Raw genomic sequence first — 21,173 nt, forward strand, 5'->3', positions numbered from 1 at the left:
TGCAAAGAGAATTTAAGTTATTACGAGCAGAAAGAAGTTGGACGTGCGTTTGAAGCCGGGTCTTCCGGGACTTGTGCTTTCCAGTTTCCTTCCTACCCAAGGGTGAGCCACTGATCAGAAGCGCCTGTCAAGATGGAAGTGAATCCTCCGAAACAGGAGCACCTGCTGGCGCTAAAAGGTAAGCTGTTACGAGCCTGAGTCTCTTTACTCCTTTTTTTTTTTTCTCCCTTCCCTTCCCTCCCTTCAGTATTTGAAAGATTTCCTACGTAATCCTTATCATTAAACACGAAAGGGCTCGCCTCTTGCTAGATATTGAGAGATGCCTTCTAGATTGAAATGCAATCCTAAATTCCACTGTGGTCTGTGCTACTGCAGACACCAGATTTTATCCACAAAAGCTCATGCCTCGACCCTGCTGGGGAGATCTCTGTGAACCAGAGTAAATTTCAACTGGCGTTTAAAGCAATTTTTTATTACTTTTTCATCCGTTCATGTGACAGGACAAAGTTACCGGGCTTTCGCTTATCTGTAGTTAATATCGCGTGATAATGGCAAGGATTTACATCTAATACCTCTCAGATTTGTTGAAATATACTACAAATTACATAACACTGTAGTGTCATATTTGTGGGAAATTTATCCAGACTCTCTTATGAACTTTAATTCTCTGTACGCGGCAGTTTTGAGTAATTTTAATGATTTAATTTGAACAGAAAAAAGCTGGCAGGGCAGAATTCCTTAAATTTGTTTATCGAAAACCTTTTATTTAAATATTATCAACTTTATTTTCTGTTTTCTGCTACCACAAATGCACTTTCTTGCTTTTGGAATGTCTGGTTATGAGGTTAACTGTGCCTTACAAGATATTTGAACTAGACTGAATTACACTTGCCTTCCTTAAGGCATCCCTTTTGGTATACTGCATGTCCTCCCCCTTTCTCTGTGATCTGCACATCTTAGATTCTAGAAGCTCACAATCATGTGGTGATAACTGCAGTGAACAGGACTGCCTCTGAATGTGGAACTGAGAAAGTTTGCAACATTGGGTAATAAAGCAAAGAGACATGTAGGTTTCCACATGATCTAGACTAAAATAGATTACATGTATATAAAAGGAACTTATTGTATATTCATTATCTCAATCTTATATCTAGTGTGTCAACTAGATATTACTTATCTTTTAAGGTCTAGCAACTTTCTCAAGAAAACATATCTAATAAGAGATCGAGGCAATAATTCAAAAAGGCCTGTTTTATATTTCTAAGATACTCTGTTGCCTGATGACTTCTATATGAATTTAAAACAGTTATATCAGATGCTAAGTGTGATTTCACACAACTCTGACACAATTTTTTTTGTTTTGTTTTGTTTTTTGTTTTTTTCGAGACAAGATTTCTCTGTAGTTTTGGTGCCTGTCCTGGAACTAGCTTTAGACCAGGCTGGCCTCGAACTCACAGAGATCTACCTGCCTCTGCCGAGTCCTGGGATTAAAGGCGTATGCCACTACTGCCTGGCAACTCTGACACTATTAACAGTTATATTAGTTGTTAAGTATGATTTCACACAGTTTTGACACTACTAAAAACTTCAGTGATAGGTTATGTTTTAATAAATAAGGCTTCCATAACTATCAGAAGGGCAAAACCAAACCACTAAAAGTTAGGCAGTGATAGCACACACCTTTAATCCTAGGATTTGCAAGACAGAGGCAAATAGATCTCTGTGAGTTAAAGGCCAGCCTGGGCTACACAAGATCAATGCACGAACAATTTCCAGGTGGTAGTGCCTCACATCTTTAATCCCAGTACTAGGGAGTCACACACCTTTAATGCCAACACTAGAGGGAATGGAAAAGGGGAGGAGAGAGAGGCTTAGTCTGCGGTTACCCAGCCTTGGTAGAGGTAAGACTTCTAGTGATTTGACTGCATTGCTTTTCTGGTTTTCGGTTTGAATCCCAATATCTATGTCTGGGTTTTTATTAGTAGTACTACAGATAGGGAGTTTTATTTGCTATTATTCTTTATTTTTAGAAACACAAAATGCCTAGTAAACAATACTTAATCAGACAAACAGGACATTCACTTTATATTAAACCTCATTGATACTGTTTTCTCTGCATTGTGCTAGATAATAAAGAATTTCACAGGGCTTAGTTTTACTGATATTGACTGTTCAAGCATACCATTTAAACTGACATTTAACTTTGTTCTCTTATGTGTTAAACGTTAGGAAAATACCTTTTTACTCTTTGTGTCTTCAGCCTTCTCTCTCCTCTCACTCTCTCCATCACTTGTCTCTTTTTTAAGATAGGGTCACAGCTGTAACAGGTTGACCTCCAACTCACAGTGTAAATGAGGATGACCTTACATTCCTGGTCCTCCTGCCTCCACCTCCCATATGCTAGAATTCCAGATGTGTACAATATACCCCGTTTTATGGGGTGCTGGGATTGAAACACAAGGCCTTGTGCATCTGAGACAAGCACTCTACTGGGTAACCTACATCCCCAGTCCCTTTTGTTATTCTTGGAATGAAAATGCAATGCGATTTACCTAAAAAGAGCTCTCAAAATTTGCTATCTCTTGTGTGTATCACTGAATAAGTTCAGACAACAATAAAAGAATTCTCAATATCGTACCTTACCATGAAAGATATAAAGAAGGGAGAAGAAAAAGATAAACTCATTAATTCTTCATCCTTAATCGTGGCCAAAAAAAAAAGCCAAGAAGTGATCATTATCAGTTACTTAAAGAATGTGGGGCAGGGGCTGGAGAGATGGCTCAGAGGTTAAGAGCATTGCCTGCTCTTCCGTAGGTCCTGAGTTCAATTCCCAGCAACCACATGGTGGCTCACAACCATCTGTAATGGGGTCTGGTGCCCTCTTCTGGCCTGCAGGCATACCCACAGACAGAATATTGCATGTATAATAAATAAATAAATTAAAAAAAAAAAAAAGAATGTGGGGCATAGTTATCCTGGCTGTGTAAGAGCCTGCATCGGTTAGTCCTCTCATGTTTTGAGAGTAGGGGTGTGTGTGTGTGTGTGTGTGTGTGTGTGTGTAAAGCCTCTATTATACTCAACTTTGGAAGGCCAACTTGTAGATCAGATAGATCCTGGCAGGCTCCATTCTCAAGGTCTTCTTTGCTGGAACTTCCTGTCACTGCTTTAATTTGGGACATCATGAGAACTTCTGTGTTGTGTTCTTCTTCCTTGGCATCGGTGAGGAAGCCATACATTGGCTCCGGGAGTCATAAACCTCATCTAAATGCTACTTAGATACCACCTTTATACCAAGAAGACTTTGTCATAACTCCATTTTCTATCTGGATTGACCTGCAAAGTTAATTCATTTTCATGTTTTCGATGTTTATCATAGAGAAAGAGAGTAAATATTCTACCTCTGTGTTGGTAGGATTTATAAAATTTAGAGTATAATCATATCAGTTTTATCCTATATACATTTTTTAAGCTACTAATTTTGAACAGGGCAGGATGTTGCATGTTTTTAATTCCAGAAGAGGGGAGCAGAAGCAGGTGGATCTTGGTCTATGTGGTAAGTTTCAGGATAGCCAGAGTTTCTTGAAACCTTGTCTCAAACAAACTAAAACAAAACAAAATTTTTTAAAAAATGAACTAGTAATTTCAGTTTTCTTAATTTTGAAGTCACAGTTTTCTCTTTTTTAACATTGCTTTTTAAAAGACTTTATATGTATATTTTCCTACATGTTTGTCTGTACGTGTATCTGTGTCTGTGCACCATGTCTGTTCAGTGCCCATGGAGACCAGAGGAGGGTGTCAAATACTTGAGCTAGAGTTATAGATGGTCATGAGCCATCATGAGGGTGCTGGGAAATGAACCTGAGTCCTCTGGAAGAGCAGCTAGTGTTCTTAACCATTGAGTCATCTCTCCAGCACTCCCCCTCCACACACACACACAACTTTAAATATTACATTATGTGGTAAGAATCACCAAATCTTTGTTCCTCTTATGGTTTGGGGACTATGATTATCAACATTTTAATGATAATATTTCAAAATCCTTTATATCTACTTAGTTAAACATATTAACTATCAGTATTTTCAGGCTAGATATAATCTTCATTGTATTGTGATTATATTCACATTTGCCATGGCACTTTGTTAACAAACACCATACGGGGAATGGATTTTGGTTTCTCCTCCCTGCCTATCTTTATGCCACCTGTCCCTGCCAAATCTTATTCTTTGCAATACTTCCACTTTAGGTCCTGTTTCTTCTGATTTGACCAGAAAGACAGTCTTGTAAATAATAAATTACATTCTAGCTCTGAAGAATTCAGCTAAGGAATTTCCTCTTCATTAAAAGTTAATGGATTACTGCAGAATGACCACTGAAGTGATACTACATTATCGGCCATATGAAAAAGATCCCACACAACTGGCAAAAATTGCAGAAAAGGCAATTGAAGACTTTCCAACCCACCCACTATCAAGATTTATTCCTTGGTTTCCACAAGATGGGTCCAAACTGCCGCTCAAGCCTAAAAGATTACCACCAGTCATTTCTAGAGAGGCTGCTGAGAGTGTAAAAGAGTACTTAGCCATTTCAGAACCTAGTGTTAAATCTCAGAGCTATGATTGCACAGTAGATCTTCTGGAGTTTCAACCTAGTTTGGAAACGCAGCACCTGCTCCAGTCACGCATGCTGAATGAGCAAACTAATTCTGGAACTCCAGGTAGCAATTCAGGAAACGAGAAACAGCACCGGAAGAGATCCTGGAGCGTTTCACTTGCCAGCAAACACTGTCCAGAAAAGAGGTTTCCTTTGTCTAAGAAATTGCAAGCTAGTTTAAAGACATTGCAGTTGCACTCCCTTCATAGAGCAAGATGGACATTAGAATACAGTGTTTGTAACAAGCAGACTCTGGAAGACATCTGGACAAAACTCAATCGCCTCATCCGGCACAATGAACTTCCCTCGTGTAATGCCACCATCCAGAGACAGTTAGGCCAGATATGGGTGTTCTGTGATATTATGTACTGTGAATATGTAGGAGCTCTTCTCAAAGAAAGATTATCTCTTACTGGGAAGATTAATTTATTTGTACATAAGTATGGTGTTATTTTTAGTATGTAATGAATTCTGATTATCAGAAAAATATTCTGAATGAAATGAATATGAAATGACATTATAAAATGAATTAGTTTTACTGTCATTGCATTTTTAGTGACTTTGAAAATTTGATGCTCCTTTATAATGTGAATAAATAGTTGTCTGATATGTAGACAGTTTGTGTTCAATATATAAATGAATGTCACATGATTCCAAGGCCTGTCAGTCAAGTCAGAAACATTCTAGATTCTGTTCATTAGTGTTCTTTTAAGTGAACTGTGATGAATTATTGTTTGTACTAAAATTGAAAGTAAGTGTTCTAATCTTTATCACCACTGATTGATTTTAAATGAATAGATTGAATTTTAATGAATCCTTAAAGTCTCTTGCTTTTTTTTTTTTTAACTCACCTAAGTATAATGCAGGGTGTGTGTAAGATTAAGTCTTAACACAGTATGTCTGATTTTGTATTTTTCAGAATTTATTACAAGGTTTCCAATTAAGGGTTAAAAGTTGGATAGTTTTGTTATTTTGAAGCATTTATAACAGAACTAAAAATGTAAGTTACCTTGAGGTTATTAGCAGTTTTTAAATTGAAGAGCTAAAAAGAGCTTCTTTGTTTTCATATGCCAAAGATACGAATTTTTCTGACTTACTCTGTATGAATTGCTTTCTACTTCTCTGAAAAACAATGAAAGTAAAAACTGAGAGATAGATTTTTTTTTCCTTCAAATAGCATAGTGATCCAAAGGAGAAAAGTATTTCCCATCTACCTAGACGAATCTTAAGAGGTTGTCAAGGCCTGAGAACTTAGACCTACTGTTATAATCTAGAAGGCTTTTATTTTATTTTTAAGTTACATTTATTTATTTTATGTTTGCATGTGAGTGCACATGCCACAGTGCATATATTGACGTCAGAGGACAGCTTGCAGAGATTGATTGGGTCTCTGGTCTCTCCTTCTACCATGTAGGTCCTGGGACTTGAGCTGAGGTCATAAAGCTTGGTATGCTTTTGCCCACCACTCTCCCCGTCTGGTCTTCTAGGAATTGACCTTAGTGCCATATGTGGATCCCTGGGGCTAGGTGATTCTCCATTAGCTGGTATCATAAAGGCCAAAGTCATGAACTAGTGAACTGGGCCAAGTGCAATTGCATATTCATTTTGCTTGGCCAGAATTATGATACTAGTGAGATTCTGCTTCTGATTCGATGTTTATACTGCATGCAAGTAATTCCACTGTTTCAGAATTCCACTGCTTAGTCACATGTAGAATATACTAGGGAAACAAAGATGAGTATGGAAAGATAAATCAGTGAGAACATTTGAAAAAATGCAGTCAGCACTCTAGGAAAGAGGCAGCCACTTTTCTTCCTAATTAGCTGCCTGCCTTTAAGAAGATGTTAAGAACAACTCGGAGTGAAAGATACGGAGGCGTCCACGCTAGAAGCTTCTGTTTGTTTAACGTTGACGTGGTCTTAGACAAACCTGACTTCACTTCCCACCTTAACAAATCACAGATGTGGGTTTTTTTTCAAAATGAGTTCTCAGTTAATGATTTACTTAATCTTCACAAAATACCACAAATTAATCTAGGGTTTACAGTTTTGAATGCCTCTGAGAGCCAAACAGGTGAGGCTGTAAAATGCAGAAAAGACATTGAATCTGAAGAGAAGTCTACCTAGTTTCAATAATTTTGGCCAACCAAATATGCAAGTTGCACTAGGCCCAATTCACTAGTTCATGACTTCTGCCTCAGCTAAGATTTGTGGTGAATGGTGTGTTTTGAGGTTTCCACTCTAGGTACCAGTACTATCTGATGTGACCCGGTGAATATTTGATTCTAAACTAAAGCTCACTTGTGTCTTTTTTTAATGAAGGCTAAAATGGATATTTTTGACCAGTAACTTACTTTAACATTCAAACATGGGTATAAAATTACTATCCAGTAACTAGTGCTTCCTTTAATTGTTCTGTCAGTGTTTCTTGTGTGTGTGCACACGAAGAGGCCAGAGGACAGTCTAGGCACCTCCAACACCAGCCACCTTGGGTTGTTGTTTTGTTTGCTTTGCTTTTATGGGGATAGGGTCTCTCTCTCTCTCCCTTGTCAAAGTAGGCTGTGCAAGTTGGCCAGCAAGCGCCAAGGATCCACATGTCACTACCACACCCAACTTTTTACACATGGTTTCCAGGTCCCGATGCTTGCACAAACACTTTACCAAATGAACTATCTTCCCAACCCACTGTCAGAGTTTCTTAAAACTTGCTTTTTTTAGATATGGTTTGCTCTTTTGTACCTAACATCTTCAGTTTTTGAGATCCATTGATTTATTATAAGGCATGAGATGGTTGTAAACATACATTTGGTACTGGCACATTTTATTTTGTCCTCTTCTATAGAAAAGTACATTGAAACCCAGTTTGTTTTAAAGCTCAAGGAGAGACAGGCATAGTGCACTCCTTTAATCCTAGCACTGGGGAGGTAGAGGCAGATGGATCTCTGAGTTCTAGAACAACATGTGCTACTAGTGACACATCATCTCAAATACTCACGGAATGAACCGTGTGTGTCGGCCTGTGGCCACAGTGCTAGCACTTGAACGACTGAGGCAGGAGAATCTAAAGTTCAAGGCTAGCCTGAGCTTCAGGCACATTCCAGGTCATCTTGGGCTAAAATGTGAGACCACCATGTCTCAAAACTTCAAACAAGAACAATAAAAGTTTAAGGAGTGGGCTATTTATGTAACTCTGCTTGCCCAGTGATGTGGTGCATAGAGCTTCAGTACACACCTGTAGTCTTGTTCCAGGAGGGCTAAGGCTCGAGGATACAGAATGGGAGCCCATGGAGGCTTCATGAAATCCTCTCTAAATGACAGAGCAATGAAGATGGGCTTGGAATTTTAGCTCTTAAAATGCAGAAGGCTACCTTTTGTATACCTCTCTCAGGGTACCTATTCATCTTCAGGTTATTGTTAATGATTTTAATGGTTTTTGTTTCTATTTTCCTAGTTAACAGTAAGATTGGGGGCTGGAGAGATTGCTCAAAGGTTAAGAGCACCTATAGACTGCCCTTGCGTGGGGACCAGATTCCATTATAGTGCCTCACAGCCTTCCATAACTTCAGTTCCAAAGAACCTTATGACCTCTTCTAACCAGACACCCACATGTACATATACAGGCACCCAAACAAAACACTCATATACATGAAAATAAATAAGTAAATAAATGAATAAGTCTTTAAAAAAATTAAGAGTAAAGTCTGTAGTCACCAACTCCATGTCATGTCTTGAGCGGTTGGTTAACATTATTTGGAAGAGAGTCCTGCTTGACTTCAATGGGATATTTTTAATATCACTCTTGTGTTCGCCCTTGTGTCCCCAGGCTCACAGCTAAGAACTGTTTGGGCGATACTCTTTGAACAGCATGAAGCCGTCTAGTTCTAGTTTAGGTTCTGCCACTATGTATTATACTATGTATTATCCTTGATGTGCAAAGTCCCTCCAGCAGGCATTGTCTGCCTTGTTTACACGATGGGGATAATAATACTAACCTTGTGTAGTGTTAGTACTAATATTTAATATCACAATTACATTATGTCAGCAGGAAATTGATGGATGCTGTTCAGCCGACTTGAACGTTTAAACATTCTGTCTTTCTTAATTTACAGTGATGCGATTGACTAAGCCTACTCTGTTCACCAATATTCCTGTAACGTGTGAAGAGAAAGACTTGCCTGGTATGTAAAGAAAGGTTGACGCTTGGTTTGCCCATGTTATTTTGAAAGAGGCTTACCCTTGCCAATCTTATACTAACATTGCCGAATTCCATGTTGCCTGTATTCATGCCGTGTGAATGGTGGCCATCTGAGAGATGGGCTCATTTGTAACCTACAGCTTGAGATGATGTCATCTTCTGATAACAAGAGAGTTTTAGTTTATAAGATACATTGATATCCTAACACCCTGAGAATGTTACCTGTGTGCTCAAATATGCATTAGCATTCTGTTCAGAAATATCAGTGTTTCCAAAGTGCATTTATGTCTTATGGCCTGCATTTTTCATTGATTTTGAAGCCTCTATTCTCTGTGAGATCAGGTTTTTTGTTTGTTTGTTTAATTCTGTTTTATTTGAGGAACAGGGTCTCACTGCATATCCCAAGGTGTCTTGAATGCTTTGTCCCTTTGTCCCGACCTACCAAGTGCTGTGATTACAGGCATATACCACATGGCTAGATTTTTTTGAGATGAATTTTGTGATAGTAAAGATTTAGAAATGGCATCTTATATCATAATGTATTTTGAATTTCAGTACTACAGTATTGAAAAGTATAAATAGTATATCTCATTTTTTTTGAAACATATATATATGTGGTGCTGCCCTAGCACCCACCATGAAGCTGAGACTGGCCTTAAATCCAAAAACTTCCTGCCTCCCACTTTTAAGTACTAGAATTTTGGGCTTGTGTGACTACACCCAGTTGTATCTGTCTTGAAGAAGTTAAAAATTAAAATTGTAATACTATTTTTGTTCAGATTAAAAGGAAATCTGACACCCTCCCTCACCCACCTGCCCTTGGTGATAGGGATCAAATCCAAGGCTTTATTGCTACAGTTTAGAGAAACAAAGGCCTCTCAGCCCAAACAAAGTCTGATTTAAGCAGACCAGCAACGGCCTGGAGAGAAACACTTTCACAGAGCAGCCTCACATGCATGCTGCAAGGAGCTTCGAAAGGCAGAGAACACAGAAAAACTGCATCCTGTTTGGCAATTGCAAGGGAAAGTATAAAGCCAGCAAGCGGTTTAATAGAAGCCAAAAACATGCAGTTAGCTGGAGCTTTTCAACCCTGAGTTTCTAGAACAGGGTTGGGGACTTTCCCATGGGACTTTTCACAATGGGTGTAGAAAATGGGAAAATCAGTTTCAGGTTAAATCAAAGATGGCTCCAGCTGAGACAAGATGGAGGAAAATTTTGCCTGGTCACGTTGTGAATACTAGGCAAGTGCTCTCCCACCAAGCTGCCCACTGGTCCCCATTTCTTTACATAAATGAAACTGCATTAAAGGTAGATGTTAGAATTTTGTTTTTCTCTTGCTGCAGGTGATCTCTTTAACCAGTTAATGAGAGAAGACCCTTCAACTGTAAATGGTGCAGAGATTTTAATGTTGGGAGAAATGTTGACTTTACCCCAAAATTTTGGGTAAGAATAATCAATTTACATAAGATGTGTAGCAATACCCAAAAGCTGTCAGTAATGTTTGTATGCGGGGTAGGAAAGTACTTGTGCAGTAAATGAAAAACACATACAAATTGCTCTTAATGATAGTGGTTCTAAAATGATGATAGCATTTTAACTTTGTTCTTTGTGTTGTAACTAAAGCCATGGGTCTTATCTACCCAGCACCACCACAGCTCTGTCAACATACCCCAGCCCTAGGTCTTAAAAACGGGCAGCAACTGGTACGTACCTTTTTCAGAGTAGCTCTCTTACTGGGCCTCATTCCACTCACACCAGTCTCTCTATAAATATTATCAGATTTATCAGCTGTAAACTTTTTTTATTTCTTATTCTATATTATCAATGAATTTAAAATTAAAAATATTCACAACTGAAAGAATTTGAGACAAAAAGGAACTTTTTGGGTTTGATGTGGGTTTTGTGTTTTTGTTTTTCCTAAGCTTACAGGGTGTGATCATAAACTAGTATCCTGGAAACATGGAAGTGTATTGATGTACAACTATTAAAATTATAGAGAGTATGGGTTGGGGAGGTGGCTCAGCCCTTAAGACCACAGACTGAGCAGGCGGTGGTGACATACGCTTTTAGTCCCAGCACTCAAGAGGCGGCCAGATCTCTGTAAGTTTGAGGCCAGCCTGGTCTACAGAGTGAGTTGCAGGGCTACACTGAGAAACCCTGTCTTGAAAAACCAAAAAGAAAAGAGCACAGACTGTTCCTCCAGAGGACCTGGGTTTGATTCCCAACATCCATATTGCTGATCACAACTGCCTGTAACTCCAATTCCAGGACATCTGTCTTTAATTGGGGTTCCTATTGCTGTTAAAGGACCATGGCAACTCATATAAAGGAAAACATTTAATGGGGATGGCTCACTTATAGTTCGGAGGTTCAGTCCATTATCATCATGGTGGGACATGTGGCATGCAGTTGTTGAAGTAGCTGAGAGTCTTACATCTTGTGGGCAACAAGAAGTCAATTGTGACATGGGACAGTATCCTGAGCATAGGAAATATCAAAGCCCGTCCCCACAGTGACACACTTCCTCCAACACAGCTATACCCACTCTAACAAATCCACACCTCCTAATAATGTCACTCCCTATGAGATTATAGGGCCAACTACATTCAAACTACCACAACATCTGACTCTTTCTTCTGGTTTGCTCAGGCTCTGCATGCATGTGGTGTGCACACATAGTTGCAGGGAAAACACCCGCACACATAGAAGTTAATACAAGTTTTTTCAAAAAAACTTTACAGTGTTAAACCAGTAGTCATTCTATTAGGAAAATAATGGAAAAGTTCTCCAAGATGGATTAACTTGGAACATCTAGATTTAGAGCATAAGTTATTTAAAAAATGAAAACGACATTTTCTAGTGTTTTCAGATATAAATCTTATGACAGGCCAGCTCTGTTTATAGTGGCCATTATTTCCAGGATGACCAGAAATTTATGTAGCGGTTGACAGCTGTATTATATCATGTGTAATTACATTCCCATTTTGAAGTGCCCAATGAAAATAACACTGAAGAAATATTTCCTTGTCCCTTCAGTAAATTTTCTTCCACCTGAAGTTCTTACTTGAACAGAATGATTCTCTTAAGGACTGAATGAATTCCTGGCTAAAATGCTGTTTCATTTCATAGGAATATATTTTTGGGAGAGACCTTTTCCAGTTATATCAGTGTTCATAATGACAGCAATCAAGTTGTAAAAGATATACTGGTGAAGGTAAGTGGCATTCTTAGTTACAAAGCATTTTATTTAGATTTTTTTTATTTTTGTTGAGCCTTGGGAACTTCATTAAAAGGCATGATCAGTACTAGACTTTTAAAAGTCAGTAACAAACACTGATGAGTGCCAAATATTATGGAGGACCCAGAAACATTTTCCTTCTGCTCAAGATTTCTGTTGGCTTGGCTAAGAAAATGACTATTCAGTGGAATGACGGCTGCGATGTTTGTGTGTGATTAATGTAATATACTTGGAAGACTTAGGAGGAAACAGACTAGAAGTCACTTCCTCATTGCAGGCAGGGACAGTAGAGGAGAGAAAGACAAGAGGGTCTTGGAAGACAGATCGGATTAGAGGAAGAGTATAGGGTGTGGGGTGGGGACAGAAACAGTGCATTCTTATAGATGAAAACTAAATCTCACGTGCCATGTCAGGTGGTAAAGCTGTTTAGTGTAGCTTCCTGAAAACCAGGCTAAGATTTTAGCCAAAAATCAAAACTAATTAGAAGTTTCTCTCCCACCCTCCAGTTCCTAAATAAACACTCAGAGGCTTAATATTACTTATGAATGCTTGGCTTTTTACTAGCTTGCTCTTACATTTAAATTAGTCCATATTTCTTATCTATGCTTTGCCATGTGGTTCATGGCGTGTTTCCTCATTTTGTACACGTCTTGCTTCCTCAGCAGCTGCCTGGTGTCTCCCAGACTCCACCCTTTTTCTCCCGAATCTCTGCTTGGTTTTTCCACCTGGCTCTATCCTGCCTTACTGAAGCTTTATTTATCAACAAATGAGAGCAACACATATTCACAGCATACAGAAAGACCATCCCACAGCACAAAACAAAACCAAAAACCTTTTAGTGTCACTGGGCTTTTACTGGAAGTAGTCAGCTTCTGTTAGGAAGGCTGCGGTGATCACCATGGGGGTGCTCTGTAGAAAATGGAGTAGTCAGACGACTCTTGGAGTGGTTGGGAAATCAAATGCTGTAGTGTCCAGTCCCTTAAGAGCTTGAACTGTATTCAAAAGAGAAAGGGCCCAGATAAAAGGAGTAAAAGGTTACTGTGTGCGTGAATGGATAGAGAAAATTTGGCATATATACACAAGAGATCTGTTCTGCTGTTAAGAAAAGGAATTTCTATCATTTGCAAGAAAGTGAATGGAACTAGAGATAATCATATTAAACAAAAGAGATGGAGAACACCAGACAGCATGTTTACACTCTTCTGTGGAATTTAGACTGTAAAGATATAAACTCTGTGTGTGTACATGTATATGCAAATATGTGTATGAATGTATATATGGATATGTATTATACATGTATATGTGGATATGTGTGTATGCATGTGTATATGGATATGTGTATGCTTGTATATGATGGTATGTGTGTATAGACATGTATATATGGGCATGTGTATGTATGTACATGTATATATGGTTATGTATATATGGATTGTGTGTATGTGTATACACATGTGTAATCAAAGTAGACAGGGTGCTACTTTAATAGAGGAGGCTAAATGGAGAGAGAGGAGGAAATAAGGACAATCAAAGAAGAAAAATACATATTTCATGTTTCATCTCATACATCGAACATAGACTTGAAATGATACATGTGAGACATGAAACTAGGAGGGGACTATTTGGAGACCAGAGTGAGAGGAAGAAGGAAAGGGAATTCATGGAAGAGTAAATATGAGCAAGATACAATGATACAAATGTATGAAAATATCATAAACTTATTACAGTATCCTTACTAAAAATTAATTTTAAAAAATGTATGAAGAGAAGTTGATTCAAAGCTGTCTTTCAGCAGGGAATTTAGATTATTAGAGTATTGCTAAAAGAAAAGTCTTTTAGTGTGTGTGTGTGTGTTTTGGTTTTTCTAGACAGGTTTTCTCTATGTAGCCCTGGCTATCCTAGAACTTGCTCTGTAGACCAGACTGACCTTAAACACAGAGATCTACCTGCCTCTCCCTCCCAAGTACTGGTATTAAGGGCCTGCGCCACCACTGACTGGCTAAAAGTTTTAACTGCAGTGAGTTTGAAGATGATCTCAGCAAATAAATATTTCAAGTCCCACATATCAAACTTCAGAAGCTGGATGTAAATATTGTGTCAAATATGGATAGGGATCAATACCTATCATCAGATAAAGGGTTGGTAGAGTACACAGCCTGTTTAATAAGACATTTAAACTAAGAATGAGTTTGGGGTTTTTTCCTAAGTGATAGAAAGGAAACAGAACATTTCGTGATATTATAAAATTCAAACTTAAGTGTCTGTAGATAAAGCAGGAAACAGAACATTCCATGATATTATAAAATTCAGACTTAAGTATCTATAGATAAAGCCTTCTTGATAGAAAAATACTCATTTGTTTGTGATCAATGATTGGTCTCCAGCTGCAATATAAGATCTATAGTGGAATAAACTCTGTTGTCTGAAAACAAAAATCTAAAGTATGTGTTAAATGTCTTGTAGAGAGAAGTTTCCAGCCTCTACATTAGTCGTCTTCCTTAGCACCTATCCAAAAAGCATAAACTCCACAGAGGGAGGGGTTGAGACTAGTTTGTCGTCTGATAAACTTCCAACTCCTAGAGCAGGCTCTGGCATGTCATAAGTAATTAAGAATAAATGTTCAGTACAACACTATCAGTAATGTCCACAGGAGAGAAAGAATTAGTCCTGTACACTGTTGTTATAATTAACAGTAGTAAAAAATGACACATGAATTTAGCCAGTGATCTCATATTGTACATTGGACAGAAAGCCAGTGGAGCTGAATAATGCCCCCTCCCATGTAGAAGTGTGTACAGCATTTTGAACCTCTGCTTCATTTTGTCTGAGTTGACCTAACCTTGGGAAAGCAAGTAAACAAAACAAGAAATTACTACTCTATAGACATTTCTAGTATGGGAAACAGAAGAAAAAATCACAAATAAAGTAATTTTAGATTATAATACATGTCACAAAGGAAATACGAGCCTATAGTCAATAACTGACATAAAAGGAGGCTGCTATCTAAGAGTTAAAATGACAAACATTCTAAAATGGTAAAGAGGACATTGGCTGGAGAGTAGCCAGGTAGGAGACAATGCTGCATTAAAGACATAGACTTTCTTTTTGTTTGCTTGGTTTTTGTTTTTTGAGACAGGGTTTCTTTATGTAGCTCTGGCTGGCCTGGAATTCACTCTGTAGAACTGGCTGGTCTTTAATTCAGAAATCTGCCTGCCTCCCAAGTGCTGGGATTAAAGGCCTATGCTACCACTGCCCAGAGAAATAAACTTTCTTAGTTGATGACTTCAATATTTTCTACCTCTATAGTTAAATTAGCCTCTAACACCTAATAATATATTCTCTCCTGCTGTGGTAATAGTCTTCATTCTACCACTGTAAAAATCTGTGTTACTGTTTGTATTGATACTGCTTCCTAGTTGGTTTCATTGATTGTTGATATTGCAGTGTGTCTGTGTGTAGTTTTGCCAAGGTTCCAAGAATGAGAGTTACACAGAAAAGTTTTCATGAGGTATGAGTACTCTCTCTTTATCCCTACTTCCTCATTCTTATTTCTCCTGTGATCCTTTTTAGTTTCTTAATAGCACATATTAATTGTATGATTTAATGGGTTCCATTATGATACTTTTATATGAAACACACCATTGTCCCTCTTTAGCCCCCACCGCTCTCCCCGGTCCTCTTCCCAGATAACCAACCAGCTGTCCTTATAGCCTTTCTACTCCTGTGCATCCATACCCTGGAGATGTCTGAGCAACCTCATGTGGATACTTCTTACCTTTTCTTTCAAGGCGGATCTTCAGACAAGTTCTCAGCGTTTAAACCTTTCAGCCTCCAATGCTGCCGTGGCTGAGCTTAAACCTGATTGTTGTATTGATGATGTCATACACCATGAAGTCAAGGAAATTGGAACACACATGTAAGGATTAAGTTTACTACTTCTCAAAAGCATTTACTCTGTCCTATTTTGACATTCAAATAGAGAACCAAAGAAGACAAGGTATGACTTTTACATTCCTGACCTGTGAATGTATTTGAAACTGAATACTGTTTTTCAGTCTGCAAACAAGTGAATATTTTGATCCTCTGAGATTATTTAAGCTTCACAAGCTCCCATGGCACCCCTATGCCAGTCACTTCACAGAAGCCGATTATCTCTTCAAAGTATTTCTTACTCTTCTCCCTACTCCATCATCCCTTTCCTTCTCTTCATTGTATCTGTTAAAACATATAATACTACCCACATTAATAAATACAAATTTGCACCTGTATAATTTGATCAGATGAATTCCACCAGCTCTGTTGAAGGTACATGAACTTTGGATTAAAGCTTCCTAGAAGCCAAATTTCTGAACCACCATTTATCAATCACTTTGCTTTTGAAAGATTTCCCATTGGCTTTTGGAAATTCTGACTTTATATATGTTTTTCAAAGCTGTCTATAACCTAACCCACCTCCTATGTCAGCCTTCCTTCTCTTTCTGCACTGCAGTCATGTGGATGTTCTTTTAACTCCAAACTCATTCTGTGGTGTGAGGTGTGTTTGCTTACAAAGAACTCCTTGTGGCATTTTGTATAACTTCTCATATCTCAGAAGTAGCATTACTTCTTCAAAGAAGCTGTGCTCACCTTTGTGTATAGCTTCGGCCTCCACAACCTGTTGGGTTTTTTTATCTTTTGTCTTTACGGCTACTATGGGGTTAAAACATGAAATCCTTGTAGTGTATATATCCCAGGGAAGTAGCAGAGAACAGCGGTTCCTAGTCACTGAAGCTGAGCTTCCTGGATCAGTTGTGTACATTCACCGTTCTATAGGAAAAGAGCTAAACAGTTGCTTTAGAAGACACAGAGCTCAAGGCTAGTCTCAAAGCCCATGGCTACTGTAGTATTTCTGTCCAAGCCTAGTCTCCAAACCTATAGGTGCTGTCGTGTTTCTACTGTGAACACTTCCAGGGCAAGTGTTGTGGAGAGTTTGGGTTTGGTTTGAATTTTATTGCTGGTTTGGGGGATGTTTTGTTGTTGTTGTTTTGTTGTTTTGTTGTTATTTGTATGTGTGTGCATGTACATGGGTTTTTGTTTCCTTGTGTGTTTATTTTCTTTGGGGTGTTATGTTTTGTTGAGATGGGGTTATCAATATTTGGTCAAATTGCTCTTAAACTTGATATGTAGCTAAGCTGTCCTCCAGCTTATGATCCTCCTGCCTCGGCTTCCCCTATTAGTATTAGAAACATATGCCACCATCTCCAGCTGTGGTATTATGTTTTGCTCAACTTGCTTTCTAGCACCTATCACCAGTACAAGATACCAGTATATAGGAGAAATTAAATTACCCAATGTTACCAAGCTGTGTAGAGCTATAAAAGATTATTTCCCAGTCATTCTATATACATATAAATATCTCTATGCATATATTTATTTAGACCAAGTTGCGTAAAGCTACTAAAAGATTAATGTATTTTCAGCCATTTGCTAAACATATAAATATATACATGCATATATAAATATATAGTAATATATAAATAATGTATTACACAAGCTTTTATCCTTTTCCATTTATTGTAAATATTTTTCTGTATCAGTCAATATCCTTGAAAACATGATTTTCTGAATGACTGCCTCTCACGTGTTTAATTAGTGTGGTTTGTTTAATGTCACAGTATATTTTCAGTTTTTTCCTACTTTAAACAACAAAATAACGTGTAGTTAAATTGCCTGTCAAGTCTTGAGTAGGTGTTCTGTGTGAATATATCAACCTTCTTAAGGCTTTAAACCAAAAGATTGTCAAGTCTTGAGTAGGTGTTCTGTGTGAATATATCAACCTTCTTAAGGCTTTAAACCAAAAGATTGTCAAGTCTTGAGTAGGTGTTCTGTGTGAATATATCAACCTTCTTAAGGCTTTAAACCAAAAGATTGTTTCTAAAGTCCTTCCACCATCTGGCAATATAAAGAAATTATGTTTCTCTAACCCTCACCAACCCAAGGGATTCTTCCCAAACCTTGTAAGACTGGAAATGTCATCTCATTATTTTAGCTTCTGGACTATCTGTGTGACTTACCATTTCACATTTTATTGACTATTTATAGGATTGTAACACATCTATGTATTTTCATAATCTGGCTTTGCATTCTTTTCCTCACATTTTGACTGACATATTTGTCTTTGTTGATTGAGTTAAAGAACGCTTTATAAACTAATAATTTAATCATCTTGTCATGTTATTAGAAATATTTTATACTAACTTTTTAATTGTTTTAATAGGTTTTGTTTTGTTGAAACTCACTGTGTATCCATGGCTGGCCTGGAACTCAGATCCACCTGCCTCCACCTCTGCCTCCCGAGTGCTGGGATTAAAGGCGTACTCCACTACAGCTAGCTTTCCTAGTGTTTTGATTAGAACTTGTACTTGGTTCCCCGTAGTATCGTGGAATTCTCTGGGTTTTCTTAAGACACATATTTTTCTAGTGCAAATGAATTCTTTTCCCCTTCAGTCACTTGCTTATTCTGGACATTATTTTTGAACATATTCTGCTTCCAAAGGAAGAATTCGAAGTTCCTATTCCATAAGGGCTAGGTATCTCTTTTTTACTTTCTTATTTTAATTTATGTGTCTGTGTATGAGACTGTGTGAATATAGTTAGTATATCAGGTGTGTGCAGGAGCCAGTGGAGGCCAGAAGAGGGTGTAGATCCCCTGGGAGTGGGGTTTTGCAGGCTGTTCTGAGCAGCCCTGTGAGTGGAGAGTCAAACCCGTGTCCTCTGAGGCCCCTTAAGCACTCAGTCATCTCCAGCCCGATCTCATTTTCTTAGACAGTATTTTCATGTATCTATACCATATATGCTTTTTTCCTGCTGTAATCTCTTTAGATTTAGTTTCACATTGTTGACATAATCTTTTTTACAATTATAAGTAGAATTGAAGTATTTTAAATTTATTAAGAAGTGAGAGATGGAAGCTGAGTAGTGGCACACACCTTTAAATCCTAGCACTTAGGAGGCAGAAGCAGGTGGATCTGTGAGTTCGAGGCCAGCCTGGTCTACAAAGAGAGTTCCAGGACAGCCAGGGCTACACATAGAAACCTTGTCTTGAAAAAAAAAAAAAGAAGAAGAAGTAAGAAGGAAAATGATTTCAGACTATTAAGACGTCTTTCTGTTTCAGCTTGGTGTGTGCTGTGAGTTACACAACTCAGGGTGGAGAAAAAATGTACTTCAGAAAATTCTTCAAGTTTCAGGTATTGAATATGGCAGAGATAAAGTTGTTTTCAAATGCCTTTTGTTTTTCTGGAAGTGTGATTATTCCCCCAGTGGGGAGCAAGTTTTAATTAAATAGCTCCCTTCTCAGGTCATGTATAAACTGGTTCAAAAGTCAGACTAGGTTCAAACGTAAATTATTATCACCAGTATAATGTTTTTATAATAAAATAAGGCATTTTGTTTAAAAGTAAAATCTTGTTTTATTGATGAGACAAAACACAAAAATATAAAGAGATAAAATGAATATAAAGCCTAAATAAGATGATTGAAAATAGCATTAAATGTCCAAAGAATTATTTAAATGAAAAATTATTGATTCTTTTACAGGAATATTGCCTATACACTAAAAAAAACTTTAACAGTTAGACATGGCTTTGGGGCACTAAAGCCTGTATTTTAAAACAAGCATCATCAAGTCTGAGTTTTCTGACTGTGTTCTTTGTTTTGACCAGGTCCTCAAACCATTGGATGTGAAAACCAAGTTTTACAATGCAGAGGTAAGTGTTGGGCACTTAATAAGATTTCGAATTAATCATTGAAATCATGACTAAAAATCAGAGGTGCTGCATTTCCTGTCAAGTTTAGTTTTGGTATGAGGGAGCTAATCCATTAGGAAGTGAATTGCCTTAAAATGTCCCTTGTTCTGCTGGGTTCAATGTACATACAACCAGTGTGTCCTGACTTCCGCTCTCATGGTTTTCTGGGACAGTCACCCCTTTTGTTAAACAACTGCCCTCAGTCCTCCATAATGGTGGTGGTATTGCTTTCAAATACCAGCAGTCTGCCGGACATTTGCAGTGACTTTGGATGTTATACGACTCAAGTGGCAGGCATAGACTCACTACCCACTGAAGAGAAGTGCAGCGAGTCCTCCCTGGGCATTCATTGTACCAAGAAGAGCCGGGCGGCAAAGTGGCTTGCAAGCTTACTGGGAGAGCCTCATTGGGCAAAACTGAGAAAGACATAACTTGAAGAGTAAGAGATGATCTGTTCTTTAGCACAGAGGAAAATTAAGCAGGGCTGACCCCAGTAGAAAGGATTTTGTTGTTTAGATTTTTGCCAAAAAATTCTTTATTTCCTCCAGAGCTGTAGAAAATGAGATGTCAGCTAGGAGTGGTGGCACTTGCCCGTAATCACGTGGCTGGGATGCTGAAGCGGGTGGATGGGAATTAGGCCAACTGTACTTACTGCACAGTGAGCTACAGGTCACCCTGAGACATACAGAGACCCTGGCGTGAAAAAAAGAGGAATCTTTTTAGGAAAATTCCTTTTACCCCTCAAAATCTCTATGATAAATTGAGAATTACTCTAATGCAGTATTTTTTATCAAGATTATTTCTTTTACTTACACCAGGTGGGGATCAGGAATTTGCAATCCTGTCACGCTGTTGCTCAGAATGAAGGGTGTGTTATAGCTATAATTGTTTAGTTGTCACAGTAAAGAAACCTAACGTGTCAATACCTGTTAGAGGAAAGGGGAAAATGCATGTAATTAACAAAAAGATATAGAACGGTACATAAAATAACAACAGGATAAGAAGTGGGAATAGTCTAAAACACATCATTGGGAAAACAAAACAGAAACAGTGGAATAAAGCTCTATGGTCTCAGAGTTTCTCAAAATTACAAGTTAGACAAGCAAATACTGTTCAGCCAATAGCATGAATCAAATTGTCTATTTTAAGTAGTTAGTAAACCACATCATTGTGAATGACTGATATGAAATACTTTACTATGGTCCTTGTACCATGTATTTGTCAAACATGTTTTGATACTGTTTCTAATCATGCTTGACATGAATCACCTAAATAAAAACTGGTTTCATGAAAAATTTTGCTGTGGTTT

At 38.0% G+C, this 21,173-nt stretch overlaps 2 protein-coding genes across 5 annotated transcripts in view; both read left to right on the forward strand.

Annotated features, from left to right (window-relative positions):
• The first annotated feature begins 39 nt into the window (after positions 1–39).
• Trappc13 (trafficking protein particle complex subunit 13) overlaps positions 40–21,173 on the forward strand; it is a 31,818-nt gene continuing 10,684 nt past the window's right edge. For all 4 annotated transcript variants that reach the window (XM_038322338.1, XM_038322339.1, XM_038322340.1 and 1 more), the window contains exons 1-7: positions 40–178; positions 8,760–8,828; positions 10,189–10,288; positions 11,975–12,059; positions 15,869–15,996; positions 19,234–19,306; positions 19,781–19,825. In XM_038322338.1, the coding sequence (XP_038178266.1) occupies positions 133–178; positions 8,760–8,828; positions 10,189–10,288; positions 11,975–12,059; positions 15,869–15,996; positions 19,234–19,306; positions 19,781–19,825 (546 nt within the window). In that variant the 5' untranslated portion in view covers positions 40–132. The remainder of the gene's footprint in view (positions 179–8,759; positions 8,829–10,188; positions 10,289–11,974; positions 12,060–15,868; positions 15,997–19,233; positions 19,307–19,780; positions 19,826–21,173) is intronic.
• Positions 43–5,362, forward strand: Shld3 (shieldin complex subunit 3). Its single transcript, XM_038322342.1, has 2 exons — positions 43–178; positions 4,245–5,362. The coding sequence occupies exon 2, from the start codon at positions 4,349–4,351 to the stop codon at positions 5,114–5,116; it is 768 nt and encodes a 255-aa protein (XP_038178270.1). The 5' UTR covers positions 43–178; positions 4,245–4,348; the 3' UTR covers positions 5,117–5,362.

This window comes from Arvicola amphibius, chromosome 3 (assembly GCF_903992535.2).
Source record: "Arvicola amphibius chromosome 3, mArvAmp1.2, whole genome shotgun sequence".
Taxonomy (NCBI): Eukaryota; Metazoa; Chordata; class Mammalia; order Rodentia; family Cricetidae; genus Arvicola; species Arvicola amphibius.